This window comes from Abramis brama, assembly GCF_963993115.1.
Source record: "Abramis brama genome assembly, chromosome: 8".
NCBI classification, from domain to species: Eukaryota; Metazoa; Chordata; class Actinopteri; order Cypriniformes; family Leuciscidae; genus Abramis; species Abramis brama.
The window spans coordinates 7,400,135-7,422,278 of record NC_139970.1 but is presented as its reverse complement, the minus strand read 5'-3'; the positions used below and the strand labels follow the sequence as shown (position 1 = coordinate 7,422,278).

Below are 22,144 nucleotides of genomic sequence, written 5' to 3'. Positions count from 1 at the left end.
ATAAAAGACAAAAGCATAACGTAAACAGTTGGAGTTAGATTTTAATTGCAAGTAGTGATACTTCTCTTATGTGGTATAGGCAATAACAGTTGACGGCGCTAGCCGAATGACATATAGCCACGAATCTAGTGTCTAAGCCAAATACTGTATCACCTATTTGGGCACATTTTGGCTTTGAGGCAGGCAATTAAGGGGCAGCCGGTGAATTTGGACAAGGCAGTATGCGTGTATTTGTCGGACAAAAGTATCCATCTCGTGAGGAAATACCACTAATTTAAGATCACATCTTAGAAAAATTAACCATCCTGTGGCGTTTGCCGGACTTGGGTGCAGCACACCTACCTCAGGCCGGCCGGCGACACACTGGCTTCGTGGCGTGTCCGTTTTTATTTCGGCTCCCATGTTAACAGGTCAGAGCTTGCACACTGCCTCCGTGACGCGCGTCTCGGGCGCGGAAAACATGCTAGAAATAGAACCGACGCCTATTTTTCACCCAACATGCAAGCGTGTTGGAAGCGTTTCCAGGCAACATAGAATAGGAAAAGATGTTTGTCATTTTGACATGAATACATATTAATAAATTACATTTTGATGTTTGAAAGTTTAGGTTTTGACATAAATGCAGTTATAGATGCAATTTAAATATTTTCAAATACTGCACCTGTCAATACAGAGCGAAATATTCTGTAGCCTATTTTGCCGTCAACACTGCCGACGCTGTCTTTGCTGCTATATATTTATGTTTAACATGAAGCATAGGCCTTCCACAACTCTCTCCCCATATGTCGAATATATCACCAAAGAGGCTTATCATATGTCACCTAGCAGCAGCAGCGCCGCGTCAGACACGCTTCTGGTGTGCAAAGACATAGAAAACTGCCAAACCGCGAGATTTGTTGCTTCTTCACCGTGGTGAGAAAAAAATCCCATGCCGTCACAGCCCTACAATCACCCATTTAAGATCCAGTGTGAATGATGAAATTGTAAAACCTTCGAAACCGAGACCGCCGCCCGCAGCCAAACATAACTATTGTTCTTAAATGTTTTAATAACTTTTGAACCTCTAAACCAATCGGGATGCTTTAAAAAGTCTTGTAAAAGGAGATTCTCTGCTTTTCAGTGGTATAGTTTGTCTCAGCTGGACATTCAGAGGCCTCGTTGTGAACGTGATTGTCAAGTTTTGATCAGCATTGATTCGTCAAAGTAACCCATGTGGTTTGTTCCTCTGAGCCGAACAGGAACGATTGTTGATGCTTAGTCCCCCCCCCCTGCCCCCATACCCAGATTGGTTGAAACCATCATCTACTCAAACAATAAACACAGGTTTTGGTCTTTTGCTCCACCAATTAGCATCTTTCTTTGGAAATTTTAACTGACGCAAAGTGAAAGTACTTGCGTGAGTGCATGAAAACAAACACAAAATAACAGATTTGCATGAGAGCACTCTCTGAGAAAGCATAACACAAATCAAAGACAAGTATAAAACTACTTCACACATCGGATGAGGCACTGAAATTTGTTTTAAACGAGTCGCTACACAATGTCCCAGTGGAATCGCGTTTCGTATACGTAATACTAATAGTTTGTGAAAATCATTTGCTCTGTTTGTATTTTTGTTGCACAAGACAGTTTTTTACAGTTGTTTACACTACTTGCTGCACTATGTGTGTGTGTGTGTGTGTGTTTTTTCAATTTCAGATTAAATATATGTATAATGTATATGTGTACTTGGCTTCAGTGTTCTATTATCATATAACAATATTTCAATTTGCTTCCTGAACTTTTGTTGGAGTTTTTCACTGAAAAGTGCCAAAAAATAAATGGCTATAACTTGCTTAGGGATTTTTACATGTAGATGATTTCATCTGGAAATCTAGAATATCCAAGTATAACTTTCTAAAGACAAACTAAATGTACAATTGTGGATTTAAATGAGCTAGATTGAAACTTCAAGTTGTCCTGTTTAAACTGCTATAAGGCACTTGATGCTGCTATAATGGGTTAGAAAAGAGACTAGTACAGGCGAGTCAGGTGACCCAAGCATGTTGCCGGTCTCCGAGTGGCTCTGTGTGTGTGTGGTGTGTGTGTGTGGTGTAGTGTTAATGCCTGTGGTTTGTCCTGTAGACTGGAGAGCTGCCCAACTCGTTCCGGCTCATCAGCGTGGTCAGCCACATCGGCAGCAGCTCCTCGTCAGGTACTGCAGGCTCACCCTCGTGTTGCTGCACTGCAGACTGAGTGTGTGTGTGTGACCGGATGCTGTGTGTGTGTGTTCCTGTAGGGCATTACATCAGTGACGTGTACGACATGAAGAAGCAGTCGTGGCTCACCTACAACGACCTGGACGTCTCGCGCACGCAGGAGTCCACCGTTCAGAGGGACCGCGACCGCAGCGGATACATCTTCTTCTACATGCACAAGTCAGTGTCTTCAGTCACACACACACACCCTGTGCTGGCGTGAACAAACTGGCAATAACTTTCATACTAAAATGTGGGAATGCCTGAAACCACACGTATGCAATACTCGCATTCTCTTGGTGGCCTTATAATAGTTAAGATTAAATGTATTAACTAAAATCATAAATCATTTCTTTCCTTGAAGAACTTGTTTTATTTCAGCAACTTCACTGACATTTCTGATTTTCGCTTACTTTAGTACTAAAATAACCAAAAAACCTAACTAAACTAGGGCTGGATGATAGAATAACGATAATTATCGCGATATAATTTTCAAAGAGCTTTATGAATGTTGTTTGTTTATGTGCCAAAAGCAGAATGAAACTCATTTGAACCGCGTCACACACCCCATTTATCCGCTCGGCTCAAAGTTCAAACGGCAGAGCAGCGCTAGCTAACTAGCATGCGTTTACTCGCTGATCGATCAGTCCCAACACGCACGTCTCGGTGATTTAAACTAAAGCCAGACGAAACGGCGCTGACGGACAGGAGAAACAGGATACAGTCTGAAGGCCTTCAATCTACAAATCACACTTATTTACCATGGATTTACTGTAGTAACTCTAACTGCACCACGGTATTGTGGCAGGAATGTGGGATATTCATTCATTTAGGCATGTATTGAATGTATTAAAGGAGTATTGGAATATAATTACAGTATTGTGTGTTTAAATGGATAGTCCACCCAAAAATGAAAATTGGCCCATGATTTACTCTCCCTCAAGCCATCCTCGGTGTATGACAATCTTCTTTCAGACGAATACAGTCAGAGTTATATTTATAAATGTCCTGGCTCTTCCAAGCTTTATCATGGCAGTGAATTGAGGACGAAATTTTGATAAAAGTGCTCCATGACTCCAGGGGGTTAATGAAGGCCTTCTGGAGCGAGGCCATGCGTTTTTGTAAGAAAAATATCCATGTTTAAAACTTAATTTGCTATAATAACTAGCTTCTATAATAACTATAATAGCAGACGGTCGGAATAATTTCCGTGGGATAATTTTCATTTTTGGGTGAACTGTCCCTTTAAGCTGTAGCATTTGTGCAGTTTAGACTGAATGTATTTAGGCTACTGTTTTTCCATACAAATACCATAGAAAACACAGTTACATTTGACCACGGTATTGAGGTCATGTGTGGCTTTAACTGGTGATCATGATCTAAATGTCTGATGCTATGGAAGACCAGTGCTTCATTTCAGGGCTTGACATTAACTTACTTTTGCTAAGCTGCCACTGGTTCTTCAAAGTATTCAAAATATTCTATGATTAGTAGGTTTTTTGTTTTGTTTAAGAAAAGCCTTTCTAGGGAGCCGAGATGCAAATGAGCTCATGCTATACTCTTGATGTGCAACACAGATTCTCCAGTTTTCGACTGGAATCATGTTTTTTTTGTACTGTCCCCATTTAAATAAACTTCTAAATAATGTTTAAAAGGCCCTTTAGGCATAAATGTTCCCTGTGCAGATGAATATGAGTGACTGAGGAAGGTGTTTGTATCTGACGTGTGTGTGTGTGTGTTCAGAGAGGTGTTCGAGGAGCTGTCGGAGCTGGAGAAGGCCGGAGGGAACGGTGACGCCGCACGCACAGTCCTGCAGCCGCTCTAACATCCCATAATGCCCCTGAGCCCAGGGTAAAGCCACAGCCTTCATCAGCGCTACTGAAGACCCCCCCCCCCCCACACACACACACACACACACACACACACACTCTCTCCCTGTGAACGCTGTAGACTTGCAGTTAGATGGATAGAAACTCATAGAGGAGCAAAATGTTTATGGGGAAAAATAAATATATGAATATAGAAAGCATTTTGAGTTTCTCGAAAGGTGCAACTTCAGGATCAAAGAAGTTCCCGCCTAATTTCTTCTTTTGTTTGCCTTTGATATGAGAAGTCCCTCTGGGCAACTTCTGATGCATTAAATATTTGAAGCGTGTTTCTCTATGAAATCTTTTTGTTTCTTCTTCTTTCCCCTCTGCAGATTTTTAGATGGCCTTCCTGGTCTATTGCAGACAGAACTTTATTCTTGTATATGTGTGTGTGGGACGTTGAAGACGGGGTGTGTGTGTTTCTCGTTTGATATGCAGCTGAACATGTGGTGCAATATTTGCGTTTGCCAGTCGGCTTTTATATGATGCCCTACAGCGATGAGAGATTCGGCTCGTTTATATCCAAGGCTTTACTGATGACTGTTGGTTGTTTTATTCTCATTTTATAAGCGTTGTTCTAACAAGCTCAATGGTATTGATGATGTAGCTTGTCCTTTTATAAAGATGGCCTCTCCGACAGACCTTTAGTTGTCCTTCTGTATCGAGCTTTACGTCGCGTGGAGAAGTGTGTCTTCAGAAAGAAGCTCGAGAGAAACGCTCACACACACCGTTACTGCATCCCATGTGACTGTGTGTCAGCTGATGTTATTTATTTTAGGATGTTTGTGAGTCTTGTTTCCATGGTAACCACTTTATTCATGTCCTCTGTTCTGGTCGTCTCGAGGAGATTGTGTTTCTCAAACAACAGTGCTATAAGCTCTACTTGATTGCTTAGTATTCAGTCTTTGGATTCCTTGAACACGTTTTAAAATAAAACTGATTTAGAAAAACGAGGGCTGGTGTGTTTCAGAGTGTGTGTGTGTGTGAGCATCTCTTGGTGAGCGGCTGGAGCCGGCGGCCCGTGAGCCTGTTGAACTCGCTGAGGATGTAGCTCTCCTTCTGCTGCATCTGAGACCAGAGAACACACTCCTCAGTCACACACACTGGCGGATTACACTCTCACTTATCAAACTATATCTTTAGGATTGGTTAAACTCAAATTACAGATATGAGACCCTGGACCACGTCACCAGTCTCGAGTCGCACGGGTGTCTCTGTGGCAATAGCCAACAATACATTGAATGGGTCAAAATTATACATTTTTCTTTTATGCCAAAAATCATGAGGATATTAAAGGAGAAGTTCACTTTCAAAAAAACTTTTGCTGATAATTTACTCACCCCCATGTCATCCAAGATGTCCATGTCTTTCTTTCTTCAGTCGCAAAGAAATTAAGGTTTTTGATGAAAACATTCCAGGATTTCCCCCCATGTAATGGATTCTATTGGGACCCAAACGGTAGAAGGTCCAAATGACAGTTTAAGTGCAGCTTCAAAGGGCTTTAAACGATACCAGGCGATGAATAAGGGTCTTATCTAGCGAAACAATCGGTCATTTCCAAAATAAATAAAAAAGTTTAAGTTTTATAAGCACAAATGCTCGCCTTGCTCTGTTCTGTGATGCGCGTTCGTGACGTCACGTAATACGCAATTACGTTGAAAAGGTCACGCTTTAAAAATTTCTGTCCTGAAGAAAATGTTCTTTTTGGCTTTTTAATATTAAAACACCGAGGATACGCACACGAAATGGGCATTTTAAACGATAAACTGACACAAATACATTCGAAAATGTGTATATGGTCCTCCTCCCGCACATTTGTAAACACGTCAAGCGTGACCTTTTCAACGTAATTGCGTATTACGTGACGTCACGAACGCGCATCACAGAACAGAGCAAGGCGAGCGTTTGTGCTTATAAAACTTAAACTTTTTTATTTATTTTGGAAATGACCGATCGTTTCGCTAGATAAGACCCTTATTCATCGTCTGGTATCGTTTAAAGCCCTTTGAAGCTGCACTTAAACTGTCATTTGGACCTTCTACCGTTTGGGTCCCAATAGAATCCATTACATGGGGGGAAATCCTGGAATGTTTTCATCAAAAACCTTAATTTCTTTGCGACTGAAGAAAGAAAGACATGGACATCTTGGATGACATGGGGGTGAGTAAATTATCAGCAAAAGTTTTTTTGAAAGTGAACTTCTCCTTTAAGTAATGATCATGTTCCATGAAGATATTTTGTTAATTTCCAACCGTAAATATATAAAACATTTATTTTTGTGAGTGAATTCAGCAAAATCGCCAACATAAATGCACAACTTTAAAGGAGATTTTCTCAATGTTTCGATGTTTTTACACCCTCAGATTCCAGATGTTCAATAGTTGTGTTTCAGCCAAATATTGTCCTATCCTAACAAACCACACGTCAATGGACAGATTATTTATTCAGCTTTTTCGTGATGTATAAATCTCAATTTAAATGTGACTGGTTTTGTGGTCCAGGGTCGCAGATATAAGGTATACAAAATACAAATTACAATATATTTAATAATATGCATTAAATAAATAATGCATGAAATTCAAGGACTTTTCAAGCACTACTTTTTTGGTTTTCAAGGACAACAATCTGAGATCTCACTTATCAAACAATATCTTTAGGATTTTTTAAACTCAAATTACAGATATAAGGCATCCATAAAACAAATTACAATGTATTAATTAATATACATTAAATGCAAAGTTTATAATGGCTATTATTGTCTGATGGGGGTTTATCGGCAGTGTTCATTTTGCATAATTGCATTATTTTTTTTATCTTTTTTGAAAGAATGAAATTTCATATATATATATATATGTGTGTGTGTATTTAAATAAGTCGAGCACTTTTCAAGTACCTCTTCCTAAATATGCCTGTATTCCAGGACTTAAATTTCTACATGTGTAATTGAAGTACTTCCTGCTGAAACACGGCTACGCTAGCGAGTCAGGCTCAAAATGGCTGAAAAGCTAAATTAATTTTTCATAAATATTAGCAAAGTTCTAATTACAGTCAAACCTAAATGTATTCAGACACCTTCAACACTTCTCACATCATCACAGTTTATTCGCTATAGTTTAGAAAAAGGTGCTGAAATATGAGCAGAACTCAGAGTTATGAACTCAGCTGATGTTTGACTGGTTTTGTCTGTCTTCTGTTAGACTCTCTCAGAGGAATGATGTTGAATATCTGTCAGCTGGTAAATTTAACTACACTATTAGATAATACCAGTTTAGCTCAACCAGTGACCCAGCAATGCTTCATTCTGTTCAGTGTGTGTGTGAAAAGAGCATTAGTGATTAAAGAAAACACACTTCAGCAGAACATGATCAGCTCAAAGTGTCCGAATCATTTCTGGTCCCAAATTTTTATACATTTTACTTGTAATTTATTGTAATTACTTGTATTTTAGTCACTGTGTGAATAATTTTTGGGTGTAATATGTCACAGTTTACTTTATTTTGCTCTCCTCACTTACATACAGTTTCCCCTTCTGACAATCCTAAGTAAATTCCTGATTATCTCACACACACACACTTAAGCATGCTGTACCTCATTCCAGTCCTCTTCAGTTTCATGTCTGTATCCCAGTAAGTGGCAGATCCCATGAGCTGTGACCACCTGCTCAACACACACACACACACAGAGAGAGAGAGAGAGAGAGAGAGAGCAAACCTTGACTGTGTCCGTCTGTGTGTGTATGGAGTGATCAGTAATCAGTGTGTCTTACAGTGAGTGTCTCATGCAGGTCCTGTGACGAGTCTCTGCACTGCTGCATCACACACTCCACCCCGAGGAAGATGTCCCCGAGATTATACTCGTCTCTGTGCAGGACACACGGCATCTTCCCCGGCCTCAGATCCTAAACACACACACACACACACACGTTATACTCGTCTCTGTGCAGGACACACGGCATCTTCCCCGGCCTCAGATCCTAAACACACACACACACGTTATACTCGTCTCTGTGCAGGACACACGGCATCTTCCCCGGCCTCAGATCCTAAACACACACACACACACACACATCAGCCTCAGATCATGGACACACACACACACACACACACACATCATTATACTCATCTCTGTGCAGGACACACGGCATCTTCCCCGGCCTCAGATCCTAAACACACACACACACACATCAGCCTCAGATCATGGACACACACACACACACATCATTATACTCGTCTCTGTGCAGGACACACGGCATCTTCCCCGGCCTCAGATCCTGCACACACACACACACACACACATCAGCCTCAGATCATGGACACACACACACACACACACACACACACATCATTATACTCGTTTCTGTGCAGGACACACAGCATCTTCCCGGGCCTCAGATCCTGCACACACACACACACACACACACACATCAGCCTCAGATCCTGCACACACACACACACACATCAGCCTTTATCTGTGTGTAACTGCTCAGACATGTAGGGAAGCTCGTTTCCTCAACAATGAACGAGTGAATAAAAAAGATCATTGCGACTCATCTCAAAGTTTTGACTTTAATGTTTATATCTCAAATTTCTGACTTGATAAGTTGCAAAAGTCAGAATTGCAAGTTATAAGCTATATTTAGCTATTTACTTTTTTCCTCTGAATTATAAGATATAAACTCGCAATTCCAATAAATAAAGAATTGCAAAAGGTCTGAATTCCTCAGATTTGAGAAACTCGCAATTGCAAGAATAAAATTGGAATTTTGCAGTTTTTGTTGCTCTCAGACTTTAGATAAATTAACAATTTTGAGTTATAAAGTTCAAATTGTAAGATATGAACTCTCAACTCTGAGGAAAGAGTCCAGAACTGAGATATAAACTCGAGAAAGCCAGAAGTGTGATGACCTGTTTTGGGTTTGTTTATTATTGTTCCGTGTCGGAAACAGCTTCTACAGACACGGGCTAGTTAACGGTCATGAACTCGCAACTCTGGGGGGAAAAAAGTCAAAATTGCAAGAAAAAATTGTAATTGTGTGAATTCTGACCCTCCACCCCCTCAGAGTTGAGATATAAACTTTAAATTTTGAGTTATAAAGTCTGAATTGAGAGAGAAACTCGCAATTACCTTTTTTGTGAGATATAAACTCGGAATTGCGAGAAAAGCAAGAAGTGTGAGATAAATAAACTCACAAAATTGCCAGTTTTTGTTTGTTTGTTTATTATTATCATTATTATTATTATTATTATTATTCCGTGTCGGAAACAGGCTTCCGCAGACACGGGCTAGTTAACGGTGATGCTCTAGTCAGCTGTCAGTCACACACACATGTACTGTCTGCAGTCAGTGTGTGTGGAGAGTGTGTGCGGGCGGCTGCACCTCATAGAAGGGGAAGGCCAGCACGTCGGTGGGCCGGTCCCGGCGCCGGTAGACCCGGTTGATGCGCTGGATCCTGCGGTTGTCCACGCAGATGATGCCCATGTCGAACCGCTGCACACCGAATATGTGCCTCAGGATCTCCACGTCTTTGCGCATGCGCGCGCGCCTCAGAGGAACCACCGTCTGCAGGTTCCGCAGGACGAGCCCCATACCCAAACTACTGTCAACGCGATGAATAGATGAGTGTGTCAGACGTATATATGTATTTACTCTACTGCTTACGGACTGGACATATACGTTTCTAAAGTAAACACATATATATATAAAAAAGACCGGTCATTTCGATACATCTGCCATGTTCCCGACTTTGCTCTGTCCATTGATTTGGAAACTGAAAGTGCGCATGCGCCATTCATACATGTCAAAATAAAAGTTCTGTCATTAAACCGTTGAATAATTTTTTCTTCTTCTGAGTATATACTAAATATTTTAATATGAAATTATTGTAATAACAATTTAGAGTTTTTTATATACATATGTAAAAATATATGCTTATCTTTTTCTTAGTATTTATTTCGCTTGTACTGTGACTTTTAACGTTACTGTTCTCCGGAAGTAGAAACTAGGAACTTCCAACACTGTTTGCGCGTTCGTGTTGGAGGTCACTTTGATTTAAAAGGTAAGTTATGCTGCTATTTAACACACAACAAAATAATGTACACCGATTTATTGTCATTTTAACTTTTACACTGGACAATGTATGTATGCGTTACTGAAAACAGCATCAGGGTCGGTGTTTGTTTGCCAGCTGTCATTGGCTGCTTCGCTTGTGTTGTTTCTGTGTGTATCTGAACACTTCAGTCACTGTTAACACGACTGAACAGCTAATTACAACTTAACCGTTCAGTTGCAGTCACAAAATGTGAATTTAACTGCCATACCCATACACAATTGGCTTTATCCTAAATTTTAACCACACGTTTTTGAATCTTTCTTTGATGTTATACGCTTGATTCGACTCGTTCGTGAGTGATTCGGGTGAGTCGAGTCACTTGAACTGGTTCTTTTAGATTAGTGACACACTTGAATATGCAGAATAAGAGTGAGAGACACTGCTTTGCTGTTTTATTTCTGCACACTGATAACTGTGAGGTGTCTTCAGTATGGGTGGGGATCATGGACACGGAAAACTGTCGATGCCGGACTACCGGGTGTGGAAGTATGAAGGGACGCCGCTGGAGATGACCCAGCAGAGGCTGGCCCGCAGAGGACTCCGGGACCCCTGGGCTCGGTGAGCTCACACACACACACACACACACACACACACACACACACACACACACACACACTCTCTCTCTCTCTCACTCACTCATATATGCGTTCCTCTCGGGGACCTGCAACTCAAGTGATGACCCGGAGTCGGCTATTACATAGAAATTACTTCTGAGTTTAATAACTGATTTTTAATCATGCTAATGTACTCAGCTTGCTTTAATACTTCCTATTTGTACTGGCCTTTGCTATTAAGAAAAGTATATGCTCATCTCATCTCATGGGTGAAAACAGGCATCTCTCAACATTAAAACTCATTTAAAGGGTTAGTTCACCCAAAAGAGAATCTTCTGTCATCATTTACTCACCCTGATGTCGTTCCAAACCCGTAAGACTTTTGTTGATCTCCCGAACACAGATGAAGATATTTCTGATGAAATCTGACATTTCTGATCGCTTCATTGACAGCAACGTCATTGCATCTTTCAAGGCCCAGAAAGGTGTTAAAGACCAGTGTAGAAGTCACAAGGTAGTCCATGTGACTCCAGTGCTTCAACCTTAATGTTTTGAAGCAGCAAGAACACTTTGTGAGCAAAAAACCCCCCAAAATAACGATTTTATTCAACAATGTCTTCTCTTCTGTGTCAGTATCTGATGCTGTTCACGTAGTAAACAGTGCAGCTCTTCCAGGTGTCAGAACGCCGGCTCACCATTGGCCGTCTCAAGTGACCAGCGTCGGCCAATAGCAAGCCGGCGTTCTGATGTAGAACCTGAAGCTCTGCGCTGTGTTTACAGTGTCAACAGTGAAGATGAACGAAGGGTTTGGAACGATAGATAGATTACTGATAGATTACTATTCAAAACTGTTGAATGGTGAAAAGCGGTTTCCAAAAAAATATTAAGCAGCAGAAACCGATAATAAGCACATATAATAATCAAATCATCATATTAGAGTGATTTCTGAAGGATCATGTGACACTGAAGACTGGAGTAATGATGCTGAACATTCAGCTTTGATCACAGGAATAAATTACACTTTACTGTATATTCACATAGAAAACAGCTGATTTACATTGTAATAATATTTCAGTGTTTGTAATGTATTTTTGATCAAATAAATGCAGCCTTGGTGAGACTTCTTTCAAAAACATTTTATAAAAGTATGAATATTCCTAACTTTTGATGGGTTGTATATGCTGCATAAGTCCAGGTCCACGCTGCATATTACGATGAGAATGATTAAATTGAACAGAGATTCTCTAAAAGTGACTTATGTGTCATTTAGTGTGATGGTTTCTGGATCCTGCATGTTCAGAGGTGTGTGTGTGTGTGTGTGTGCAGGAACGAGGCGTGGCGGTTCACGGGCAGCTTCGGGGTGCCGGTGACCTTCAGAGAGGTGCTCATGCGCGGCTTCAAGACGGGCTTCGCTGCGTTCGCAGTCGCTCTGGCGGTGGAGTACGCTTTCTTCCCGCCCAAGAAGAGCGAGCACTGATCGTGTGTGTGTGTGTGTGTGTGTGTGTGTGTGTGTGTGTGTGTGTGTGTGTGTGTGTGTCTGAAGCCTGTCGCTGTTCCTCCATGAAGACTTCAGCTTCTAATGCCTCTGTGTGTGTTTCCCTTGACCAGTCTGTACAATAAATACAAGATAAATGATTTGGCCTGAGCCTTTTTTTTAATTGGATATTGTAGTAAAACCTTTAGAGCATCCAAATTTACCTTGAAATGATCACTCAGAGTAAAATATGGTTATGTACAGTAAGTATGAATGCCAGTGTCAGGATATAGATGCTGAAAGCCGTCAGTGCCGTGATTTAAATGTTACTTTTTCTAACACTAATCTAATTTCACTTCCCATAGAATCCCATTCATACTAGTGAAGATACTACAGAATATAGACCTAAAGATAGAGGAACTGAATCACGTGACATTCCTACTGTGGAATGAGGAAGTGGAACTGTCTCATGTGAGTGAAATGCTGAAGGGTAAACCCCTGAATGATAAAACACTTTAATTGTCTCATAATATGTATTGCATCATCAGCTCTTTCTCTCAGCGTCTGAAAGGATTGGTCTCTCTAAGCCCCGCCTCTCTGAGAGCTTACTCTGCTGTGATTGGTCTCTCTAAGCCCTGCCTCTGAGAGCTTACTCTGCTGTGATTGGTCTCTAAGCCCCGCCTCTCTGAGAGCTTACTCTGCTGTGATTGGTCTCTAAGCCCCGCCTCTCTGAGAGCTTACTCTGCTGTGATTGGTCACTTGGATCACTTCTTTCTTTTAAAAGACTCCATTCATCTGCACTTTCACAATCAGCTCTATTACACACTACAGGAAAGGGAATATCCCATAATATTTGAGTCACATGGATGCAAATCTTCGAAGACAATATGAAGTTTTCTTATAATGCACTTAATTTATGTCTGTCTTTTGAAATTTGCTGTACAAACTAAAGCATGAATCAAAATGGTATTTTGTCAGTATTGTGGTATTGTTCAGAATAATGCTGGCGATATTGGGAAAGCTAATATTTAGTTTAATGGAGAAATGTGTTTGAAATGCTATGAGAACCACAACTGATATATCATTTCAATCTCCTTTTAATGTCTTCTTGACAGCTGAACAAGTCTAAGACTAAACTGCATTTAATACTAAAAAAGTTCCAATACTCCAAAAGCTATCAAGTACCACACAATATATGTGGAACCAAATGCAAACACATCAATACAAGTATCACAACTATGAACTTGTTCAGATCTAAAAGCATTATTTTGAATGTTCCTGCCAGTGAAGAGAAATATCAGGGGCCTCATTTATAACCGTGGCGTACGCACAAAACAGGCCCTGAAAGAGGTCGTACGCCACTTCCGACGCATAAGTTGTGATTTATAAAAACAAACTTGACGGGAAAATTTGCGCACCTGCACGTAAACTCTGACCCATGCGTACGAACGTTTTGGAAATGGAGCAGTTTGGCGACACCGATGGTGAGCTGGAGTTAAATGTCTTTTTGGTCAAAAATTAAACATATACAGAAAGATAATACAAATATAACTTCACTCACCAAGCCTGTCACTTGAAGCAAATATCCATCCCTTCTTAAATGTCCGCGCCAGCGAGCGCGCTGGGCCGTTTAGTGAAACTGACGCAAATAACAGTTTAAATAAATAAAATAATGATTTAAACTATGTTTTACTTCTGATATAAACATTTAGATTAAATATGCCATTCAAATTAATGGAGAACACTTAAACATGAAATCATTACTGAGAAGTTACAACATTTTTTATTCAAATTCAATCAATAGAAATATTTGTTGTGGATGCGATGTTTTGAACACTTTTCCTGTAGCATGCTGTGTTTTAATGTTTTAACCACAGATAATTGCTAATCATGATAATACAAGATTGTCTGAGAAAATAGTTTCGTGCAAATAATGCCCAAGGCCTATCTGTTTCCAAAAATATAAATCAATTAAAAATACTATTCGGCCAGTGGAAAAGATGAAATGTGTTTTACACTATTTGATGTGCATTCAAAAACAAGACAAGGATCGGCTACTAGATGATTTTTATTAATGTAATGTGTCTTGTACCGTTAAACGTTATCACGTGGATGAATAATCATATGCAAATGATATGCAGATGAGGATATGCATAGTAAAACTAGGCGTTGTAAGCTCCATATATGGTTATTTCGGGGTGGAGACGCATGTGCGCACAATCTTCCGCTGACTTTATAAAGTGAATTCTGCGCAGGTTCTGGCGTACGAACGGTTTTATAAGTCTGAATATTTTTTTGCGTACGTCATTTTTGGCTTTCAGGCGCACGTACACTTTTAGTAAGGTTCCTATGCACAGTTTTATAAATGAGACCCCTGATCAGGTGCTTCAGGGACTTTCCCCAATTTATGACATTAAAAGAGAATTTCAACAAGTGGGATGTATATTTCTTCTTAGGCCGGCGACACACTGGCTGCGTTTCTGCTGCGTTTCTGTTGTTCAGCCTGTTGCTGCTAGGTGACGTATGATAAGCCTCATTGGTAAATAAATAATTGTAGGATGTTTTTGTAATTTATACATAATTTACTGGCAAAAATATATGGTGATGGTGATGACACTGCAGTTCTGGTAATGACAGTTTGTTGCGGTGATGACAAATCACTGATCATAAGCTATTGTAATTTAAGACCCTAAATGACTTCAGACCAAAAAAAAAAAAAAAAACACCAGCTAGTAATCTGTTTAAACATCAAAATATAGTTTAATCTGATTATGGAAGACCAAACATGAACTGTGTTCCTTGTGAACAGGATTGGTTCAGGATAATTATAGTCTAAACAGACTATTTAATCATTTCATAGCCATGTTGAATAAAACAAAAGAACATGAAACAGGAGGGCAGTTAAGACCAGGTCGTCACAGTTGTGTTCTGTTTGTGTTAGTCCTATTAGTCCTATTTTGGTGCGTGTAACCTTCTGCCTGTCTACCCGTTGGATATTATTTTAAGTAAAAGTTTGTATTGGAACTTTTGTCTCCTCATCTTCTTCTGCCTGCACCACACCGTGACAGAACTACGGACCTCCAAAATGGATGATAGAGCTCAGTTTACTTCGGTGGCTCAGGAGAGCACTGATTTTTTTGAGTTTCACAATGAACTTCTGTCGTCTTGCATTTACCAGCCTGCTCGACGACGAGACCCTGAGGACCTTGTTCCTGATCGGGGCCACTTTCAACCATCCCATTGATCTCCCCGACACTACGGGACTGAACTGGAGGGAAACTGTCCTCCGGTGTCTGAAAAGTGTCGGGCTTCGATCAGGAACACAGCCAGAGCCAGGGAATCCTCACGCCTCACCGTCTGAGCCCTCAGCCACGCCCAGCCTCCCTCTCCCAACTCCTCCCATCTGCCTCCTCTCAACCCTTCTTCCACCACTGCCAGTCAGCCCCTCTGCTCCTCTAACAACCTTCGGGGAGGTGGAGTCGCCGGGGGTCTGCCTGTCACCCACTCCATCAGGGTCGGTGGATCCCCGGTCTCTGCCTCCGACCTCCTCGACCCGGACTCAGCTGCGGCCTGTCGGACCATTGTCTCCGCCGTGGCTCCTGCCTTCCTCATCTCCGCCGTGGCCCATCAGTCCACCAGCTCCGCCGGGCTCCCTCGTCCCCCCGGTTCCGCCTTGGTCGTTCCTTGCCCTGCCCTCGCCTCGGGACTACCCTCCTCTGGCTTCGCCTCGTCCCTTCGTCCCTCTGGCTCCGTTGAGCTCCTCTCTCCCTCCAGCTCCACCTTGGTCCTCGGTCACTCCGGCTCCACCGTGGCCTTCTGGATCCCCGCCTGCGCTTCAGTCGCCAGAGCCATCTGCGTCGCCAAGTCCCTCCAGATCCTCTGCATCGCCCTGTCTCGTTGGCTCTCCGGCTCCACCCTGGTCTCCTCTCCCACCTGCTCCGCCCCCGTCAGTCGACCCCCTTTATGGGCCTTTCACACAGGACGCGGTATGAATAGTTCAAAATAGTTCAACTTTTGCCGCTGCGCTCTGTGACGATTACCAGCGCGGCCAATAGAATCGGGGGATCCAAACACGGAAATCAAAATGGATGAAAGTAAATTATATTAAGACATCGTATGCACGGAAATCAAAATGGATGAACGGCTAGTACTGTGTGTGTCAGAATTTCCTGAGCTGTACGATACAAGTTTGAGGTCGTATAGGGACATCGTCAGGAAAGCTGTGTCATGGAGACATATCTCCATTCAAGTTGGCATGTCAGGTGTGTAAATCAGGTAGCTTGTTGTAGATATGCAATATGGGCGATCACCTGGTGATCTGTCTATACGGTATTATAACTGTTATACATATCATAAGTGTTATACATAGAACGTTTGCACGGGCAGTATGTGTTAAAAGCCTTTTTTCCTCCTGAACTGTAAAGTGAATTATATTAAGACATCATATGGTATTAACGATCGTCTCATAGTCAAGTCAAGTATATTTGTATAGCGCTTTTCACAATGCAGATTGTATCAAAGCAGCTTCACAGTATTAAATTAAAATAAAATAATACAACAAGGTTTGTTTCTAGTGGAATTTATTGATTGATAAAACTAAATATCATAGACAGACAAAAAATTTACATTTACATTAAAAATAATTGTGTTTTAACTGTCAGGTAACTTGTAGGTAGGCAATGTGTGTAAACAGTTTTTTAATAGTTTTTTAATATGTGTCCCCCATGAATGAACTCTACACCAGTTAAATTACGTGGAGTAGAGGTATAGTTTTCAAATGTGTTATTAAAAAAGATAAAATCCTTTCTCAAATTAGAGGATGAGTGTAAAAAGAGATGGAAAAATCTCAGGGACAGGTTTATAAAGGAGAGAAAGGCTATGAGGGAGAAGAAGAGTGGTGCAGGGGCAGAACAGAAGACCACATGGAGGTATTTCTCCATAATGAGTTTTTTGGAGCCTCATGTGAAAGAGAGGGCCACTTCATCTAATATGACCCCATCCCTAGGAGAGAGATTGACCAGCTCCCAGGTTACCGCATCACCCCTGGCTCCTCAGTCATCACCACCTGGCACCCCACCACCTGGTGCCCTAACTGAAACCTTGACCCTTCACCTGACTGGTGTATCTCCCAGTACCCTGTCTACCCCTGCAGTTCTGGCTGTTGAGTCTTCTGAGACTCTGTCTGACCCTCCTGATGTGTCCTGGGGGCCACCATCTACCTCGGCACCACATGTCCCTGCAGCACCCAGCACTCCACGGGCTACGCCAGCACCACAGGGATCGACGAGGAACAAAAAAAGGAAGGGGCAGAATGATGAATTCGAGAACCAGCTGATGAATGTTCTCAATCAGTCTGCAGATGAGGAGGAGCTTTTTCTATTGAGTCTGGCACCACGTCTCAGAAACCTGTCACTTGAAAAAAGGAGTGAAGTTAAAATAGAGTTCCTCACTACTTTACATAGGGCTGACTTTTCCTGAGAGATAAATTCTCGATTATATATACTATAATATCTGAATCAAAACAAGAATCATAAAGTCAGCTCTTTTTTTAGAATAAAACATTTATTCAAACATTAAACCTGAAACTAAGAAACAAATCATATATATATATATATGTGTGTGTGTGTTTCAGATTTAATGTTTGAATAAATGTTATATTCTAAAAAAGAGCTGACTTTATGATTCTTGTTTTGATTCAGATATTATATATAGAAAATTTGTTCCTTAATTTCATGTTTAGTGTTTTGAATAAATGTATTTTATTCTAAAAAAAATAGCTGAGTTCCTGATTTTTGTTTTATTCCGATGTTATTTATATAAAATGTGTTCCTTAGTTTCAGATTTAATGTTTTGAATAAATGTCTTATTCTAAAAAAGAGCTGGCTTCATGATTCTTTTTTTGATTCAGATATTGCAGTTTAAAATAAGTGAGTGGCTCTTAAAAGAGCCTTTGTTTTATGTTGATGGCATGCAAAGACGACAGGTGAGCACATCAGCAGTCTAGGTTGTGTTGCCAGGGCACTTCACCAGCGGCAGAGGAAAAGTAGCTGTTAAAGGACTCTCGTACAGCTACGGCCTCTTGGGTGGAGTTGTTGGTGCCTACTCTCCTTCCACGTGTAAGTGCAGGGATGTGATGTTCATCTACTGGGACTTCTACTGTGGAGTTCCACCTCTGGAAGTTATGAAGGACCACTGTTGCTTTCACAATTGCATCTAGATTTGCAGAGCTCACTCCAATCACCCGGTGGTAGATTCTCCATTGTGCAGCAAGAATCCCAAAGGCATTCTCAACTACTCTTCTGGCTCGTGAAAGGCGGTAGTTAAAGATCCTCTTTGGTTGGGAGAGGTTTCTTCCAGGATAGGGCCTCAGCACATTCCTCCTTGTAATAAAGTGAGAAGGAAAAACGCCATTTATAAATACAGGCTACAGTTGAATATTATTAAACCAATAATGAAACATTTTAAAATTATACGTGTATGAATGTATGTATAAACAAAAAAATATGTAGAAATACTAAAAATAGTAGGCTATTATATGTATCATCTATACTCATATATAAGGTAACATGTCACATTAGTGTCACATGATCTTTCACAAATCAGTATTTTATACTGGATTTGTTGCTCAAGAAACATTTATGATTATTATCACTGTTGAAAACCGTTATTTACTTCAGGCTTCTAGCTTTTTTTATTTCAGGATTCTTTTATGAATGGAAAGTTCAAAAGAACAGCATTTATCTGAAATAGAATCTTTGTAGCATTATAAATGAATTATAGACTTGTGATCAATTTAATTCATCCTTACAAAAGCTTTCTATTTCAGATAAATGCTGTTCTTTTGAACTTTCTATTCATCAAAGAATCCTGAAATAAAAATGTAAATAACGTTTTTCAACAGTGATAATAATCATAAATGTTTCAACCATCAGTTTTGTGTATTAATATACCACTAATATATATATATATATATATTATATATGCAATCAATATAACTTACCTAAGGGGAAAAGCCTCATCACCCACAAAGACATGAGGCATGGGCTCCAGGTGATCAGCGCCTGGGAGAGGAGCATCTTCTGGGAGATGGAGCTTCTCTTCCCGTAGTGCTTGTCCAAAAGCAGAGGCAGCAAGGGTCCCTCCGTCACTGTTCCGACCAAAAGCTCCAACATCCACTACCCTAAAAAGATACCTTGCATCCACAACCGCCAGAAGTACAATAGAATATGTACCCTTGTAGTTGAAGTACTGGGAGCCTGAATTATGTGGTGCCTGGATTACCACATGCTTCCCATCTATTGCACCCACACAGTTGGGGAAGTTCCACCTCTCCTTGAATCCAGTGGCGATCTCCTGCCAATCAGCAGTCTTCGGTACAGGCAGAAACTCATCAACCAGGCTATCCCAAATGGCCTTGGACACCTCTGGCACAATGCCTGCCACAGTGGAGATGCCCACTCTGTAACTAGAGGCAATGGTGGTGTAGGAGTCACCAGTTGCCAGGTATCTAAAATTAATGAAAGTTCATTCAAATATAACTATCAGTATTAAAACAGCAAAAACCTTTAACCACCTCCAATTAAGAAACTGGTGTAATTAATTATTTTTTTATTAATTTTTTATTTTAATATAAATCGCCCACCTCAGACAAATTGCCAGACGTTCTGTTGGAGAAACTGGCTCTCTGTAGCTCGTGTGGATCCTTGAGATTCTAGGTCCAACTCTGCCCAGCAAACAGTCGAACTGTTCCCTACTGAGGCGAAAGTACACCTGGAACCGGTCACTGTGGAAACGGAGCTCCTTTGCCAGCCTGAATTCACCAAATTGTTTTCTGGACCTGAGGGTTTCATGCACCCACAGCCTCTTCTTCCTTGCTTCTCTCTTAATTCTCATCAGCAGGACTAGCGCTATCGCTCGCTTCTTACAACGGGACAGATACATGTTTGCTGCTGACCGAAAGGAGGAACAACAGACAATAGAGCTCCCGCTAAAAGTTTTTAAAACTCCGCCTACGCCATAGCGCAGCGCAGCGCAAATCGCGTTGTATCTGAAGGGCAACGCTGAACCCAGCGGCAAGCGGCAAGCGCCGCGCATACCGCGTCCTGTGTGAAAGGCCCATTAGTCGTCAGCCCTGCCTCCACCATGGCTCCTCCCCCCGTCGGCTCCGCCCTGGCCGCCTGCACTGCCTGCTCCGCCCTGGTCCCTCTTGCCTTTTGTCTGCCCTCACCTACTGTATGGATATCAGGAGATCCTGGAGGACTTTTCATTGAAAGATAATTTTCTATTTCTCTTTTTTCTCTGTCCTTAGCTCTCTTCCTTTGTTGATTAACTTTCCATCTGTGTTCTCACGTGATCAATAGGGAAACAGATTTCAATTTTCCTGTTTCTCTTCTTCAACGATATCTCTCTTTCTCACTCTGCAGATACTGTGCATATTTCTCAGGATTATTTTTTAGACGTTTTCTGTATGATTTGGACCTTTGGGCAGCTGCTTTTGGAGCCATGTCACACCTAAACACAACAATTATAATGAATTAATTTAGTATTTTAAAAACAAATGCATTACTTAATTTAACATATAGTGACTTTTGATTGGTAAATGTATATTAATTCATTTAAGATAACATATTCAACATAAATTCTTTAAAGAACAGTATGTTTAATGTATCTGCCGTCATCACCACCACAACCTGTCATTACCAGCACAAGTTGTGGTAATGACTGGTAATGACATTTTTGTCAAAAAACTAGCCTTACTAGCAAAGATGATGACTAAGCAAGTGTAGCTAGCTTTCTACATGTAATGTACACCATTTTAACTATTAAAGTGATACAAATAATCCAAAAAATGTTTAAAAATACAGAAATACAACACATATGGTAATGACGCATAATAAGTGTACATGCCCAACACAAAGAATAAAGAGTAGATTTACTTACTTTTCTGAACATAAAGGCATCAGTCTTGCAGCTTGAAATCCATGTGCTCCACTATGATATTAGGTTACCATGGCTACCAAATAAACTTTTGATGAAAAAAAGTAGGAAAGTGCCTTTATGCAGAGCATGTTGGTAATGACGGCTAAACCATGGGACAGGTAGAAATCAAGCAAAATAAAGTACAAAATGCATATATATGCTTAATCTGTGCATGTAGTGTATTAGTTAACATTTAATTAATTTGCTTTTTTTTTATTTTTTATTAATTTGTAATAAATAATGTTTGAGATATGGCACAACATGTGAAAACTCTGGTGGCGGACAACACCAAAACACAGATAATGTACCACAAAACACCAATAAAATGTGTTAAAATCATTAAGAGCAGCCATAAAAAAAAGTCTAGGCTTGTTTTTGTTTATACTAATTAGCGGTGCTAAAAATGTATTAGATTTAAATCGTTTTTAATAGAATTACACCCTGTGGACATAAATAGGCCAGAATTCTGGGAAATACCCACATACACTTTTTAATAGACGTTTAAACACAATTTAAACAACGTATTATTCAGTGCTAGCCTACTTCTATATAGATTTATATATTAAGTTGCTCAAGCAAGTGGTAAAATATTTAACCATGTAGCCTACTTATACTAAAATCTCAAACATTTTAAATTAAAACTTAAAATTGACAAAAACAGACTCTCGTGCCTGTTCTTTTGCATTTAAATATTAATACAATAAATATTGCATATGTCACAAAGAACGTCTCATTCAAAAGAACCTTGATGAATGAGACGAGGGTTGTTCATTATGTCGCCTTGTTGAGGTAAATTGTATAGTTTTCCTTGCTTTACCCCGCTCTTAAAGTAAAAAAAGATGACTGTGAAAAATAGTAGTATTTAATTAAATGCATTTATGATGAAATTACTACATTTTCATGTCAATTTGTGTTCATTTTGA

At 40.5% G+C, this 22,144-nt stretch overlaps 4 protein-coding genes across 6 annotated transcripts in view; 2 read left to right on the top strand and 2 right to left on the bottom strand.

The window, feature by feature from the left end:
• The window catches only part of usp37 (ubiquitin specific peptidase 37), a 35,813-nt gene extending 30,755 nt beyond the window's left edge, over window positions 1-5,058 (top strand). Inside the window, exons 22-25 of one of the 2 annotated variants that reach the window (XM_084123331.1) lie at window positions 2,125-2,194; window positions 2,279-2,417; window positions 3,981-4,088; window positions 4,438-5,058. In XM_084123331.1, the coding sequence (XP_083979457.1) occupies window positions 2,125-2,194; window positions 2,279-2,417; window positions 3,981-4,062 (291 nt within the window). In that variant the 3' untranslated portion in view covers window positions 4,063-4,088; window positions 4,438-5,058. Of the gene's footprint in view, window positions 1-2,124; window positions 2,195-2,278; window positions 2,418-3,980 lie in introns of both variants that reach the window. The other variant, XM_084123330.1, reaches the window with a different exon arrangement.
• ybey (ybeY metalloendoribonuclease) lies at window positions 4,667-9,890 on the bottom strand. The gene is made up of 4 exons (XM_084123338.1): window positions 9,482-9,890; window positions 7,872-8,003; window positions 7,694-7,762; window positions 4,667-5,173 (listed from the first exon to the last, which is right to left on the bottom strand). Exons 1-4 carry the CDS (start codon window positions 9,689-9,691, stop codon window positions 5,072-5,074), a joined length of 513 nt encoding a protein of 170 aa, XP_083979464.1. The 5' UTR covers window positions 9,692-9,890; the 3' UTR covers window positions 4,667-5,071.
• A 130-nt stretch (window positions 9,891-10,020) lies between these two features.
• Window positions 10,021-12,403, top strand: ndufb3 (NADH:ubiquinone oxidoreductase subunit B3). 2 transcript variants are annotated; one of them, XM_084122531.1, is made up of 3 exons: window positions 10,021-10,160; window positions 10,644-10,772; window positions 12,095-12,403. In XM_084122531.1, exons 2-3 carry the CDS (start codon window positions 10,645-10,647, stop codon window positions 12,243-12,245), a joined length of 279 nt encoding a protein of 92 aa, XP_083978657.1. In that variant the 5' UTR covers window positions 10,021-10,160; window position 10,644; the 3' UTR covers window positions 12,246-12,403. The 2 variants fall into 2 exon arrangements, with proteins under 2 accessions (XP_083978657.1, XP_083978658.1); XM_084122532.1 differs by lacking the exon at window positions 10,021-10,160 and having other exon boundaries at window positions 10,627-10,772.
• Window positions 12,404-18,234: 5,831 nt separating this feature from the next.
• Window positions 18,235-20,442, bottom strand: LOC311087818 (uncharacterized protein; the record flags this gene model as incomplete). The annotated part of the gene is made up of 3 exons (XM_084121289.1): window positions 19,885-20,442; window positions 19,243-19,749; window positions 18,235-18,622 (listed from the first exon to the last, which is right to left on the bottom strand). The coding sequence occupies exons 1-3, from the start codon at window positions 20,334-20,336 to the stop codon at window positions 18,235-18,237; spliced, it is 1,347 nt and encodes a 448-aa protein (XP_083977415.1). The 5' UTR covers window positions 20,337-20,442.
• Window positions 20,443-22,144: the final 1,702 nt, after the last annotated feature.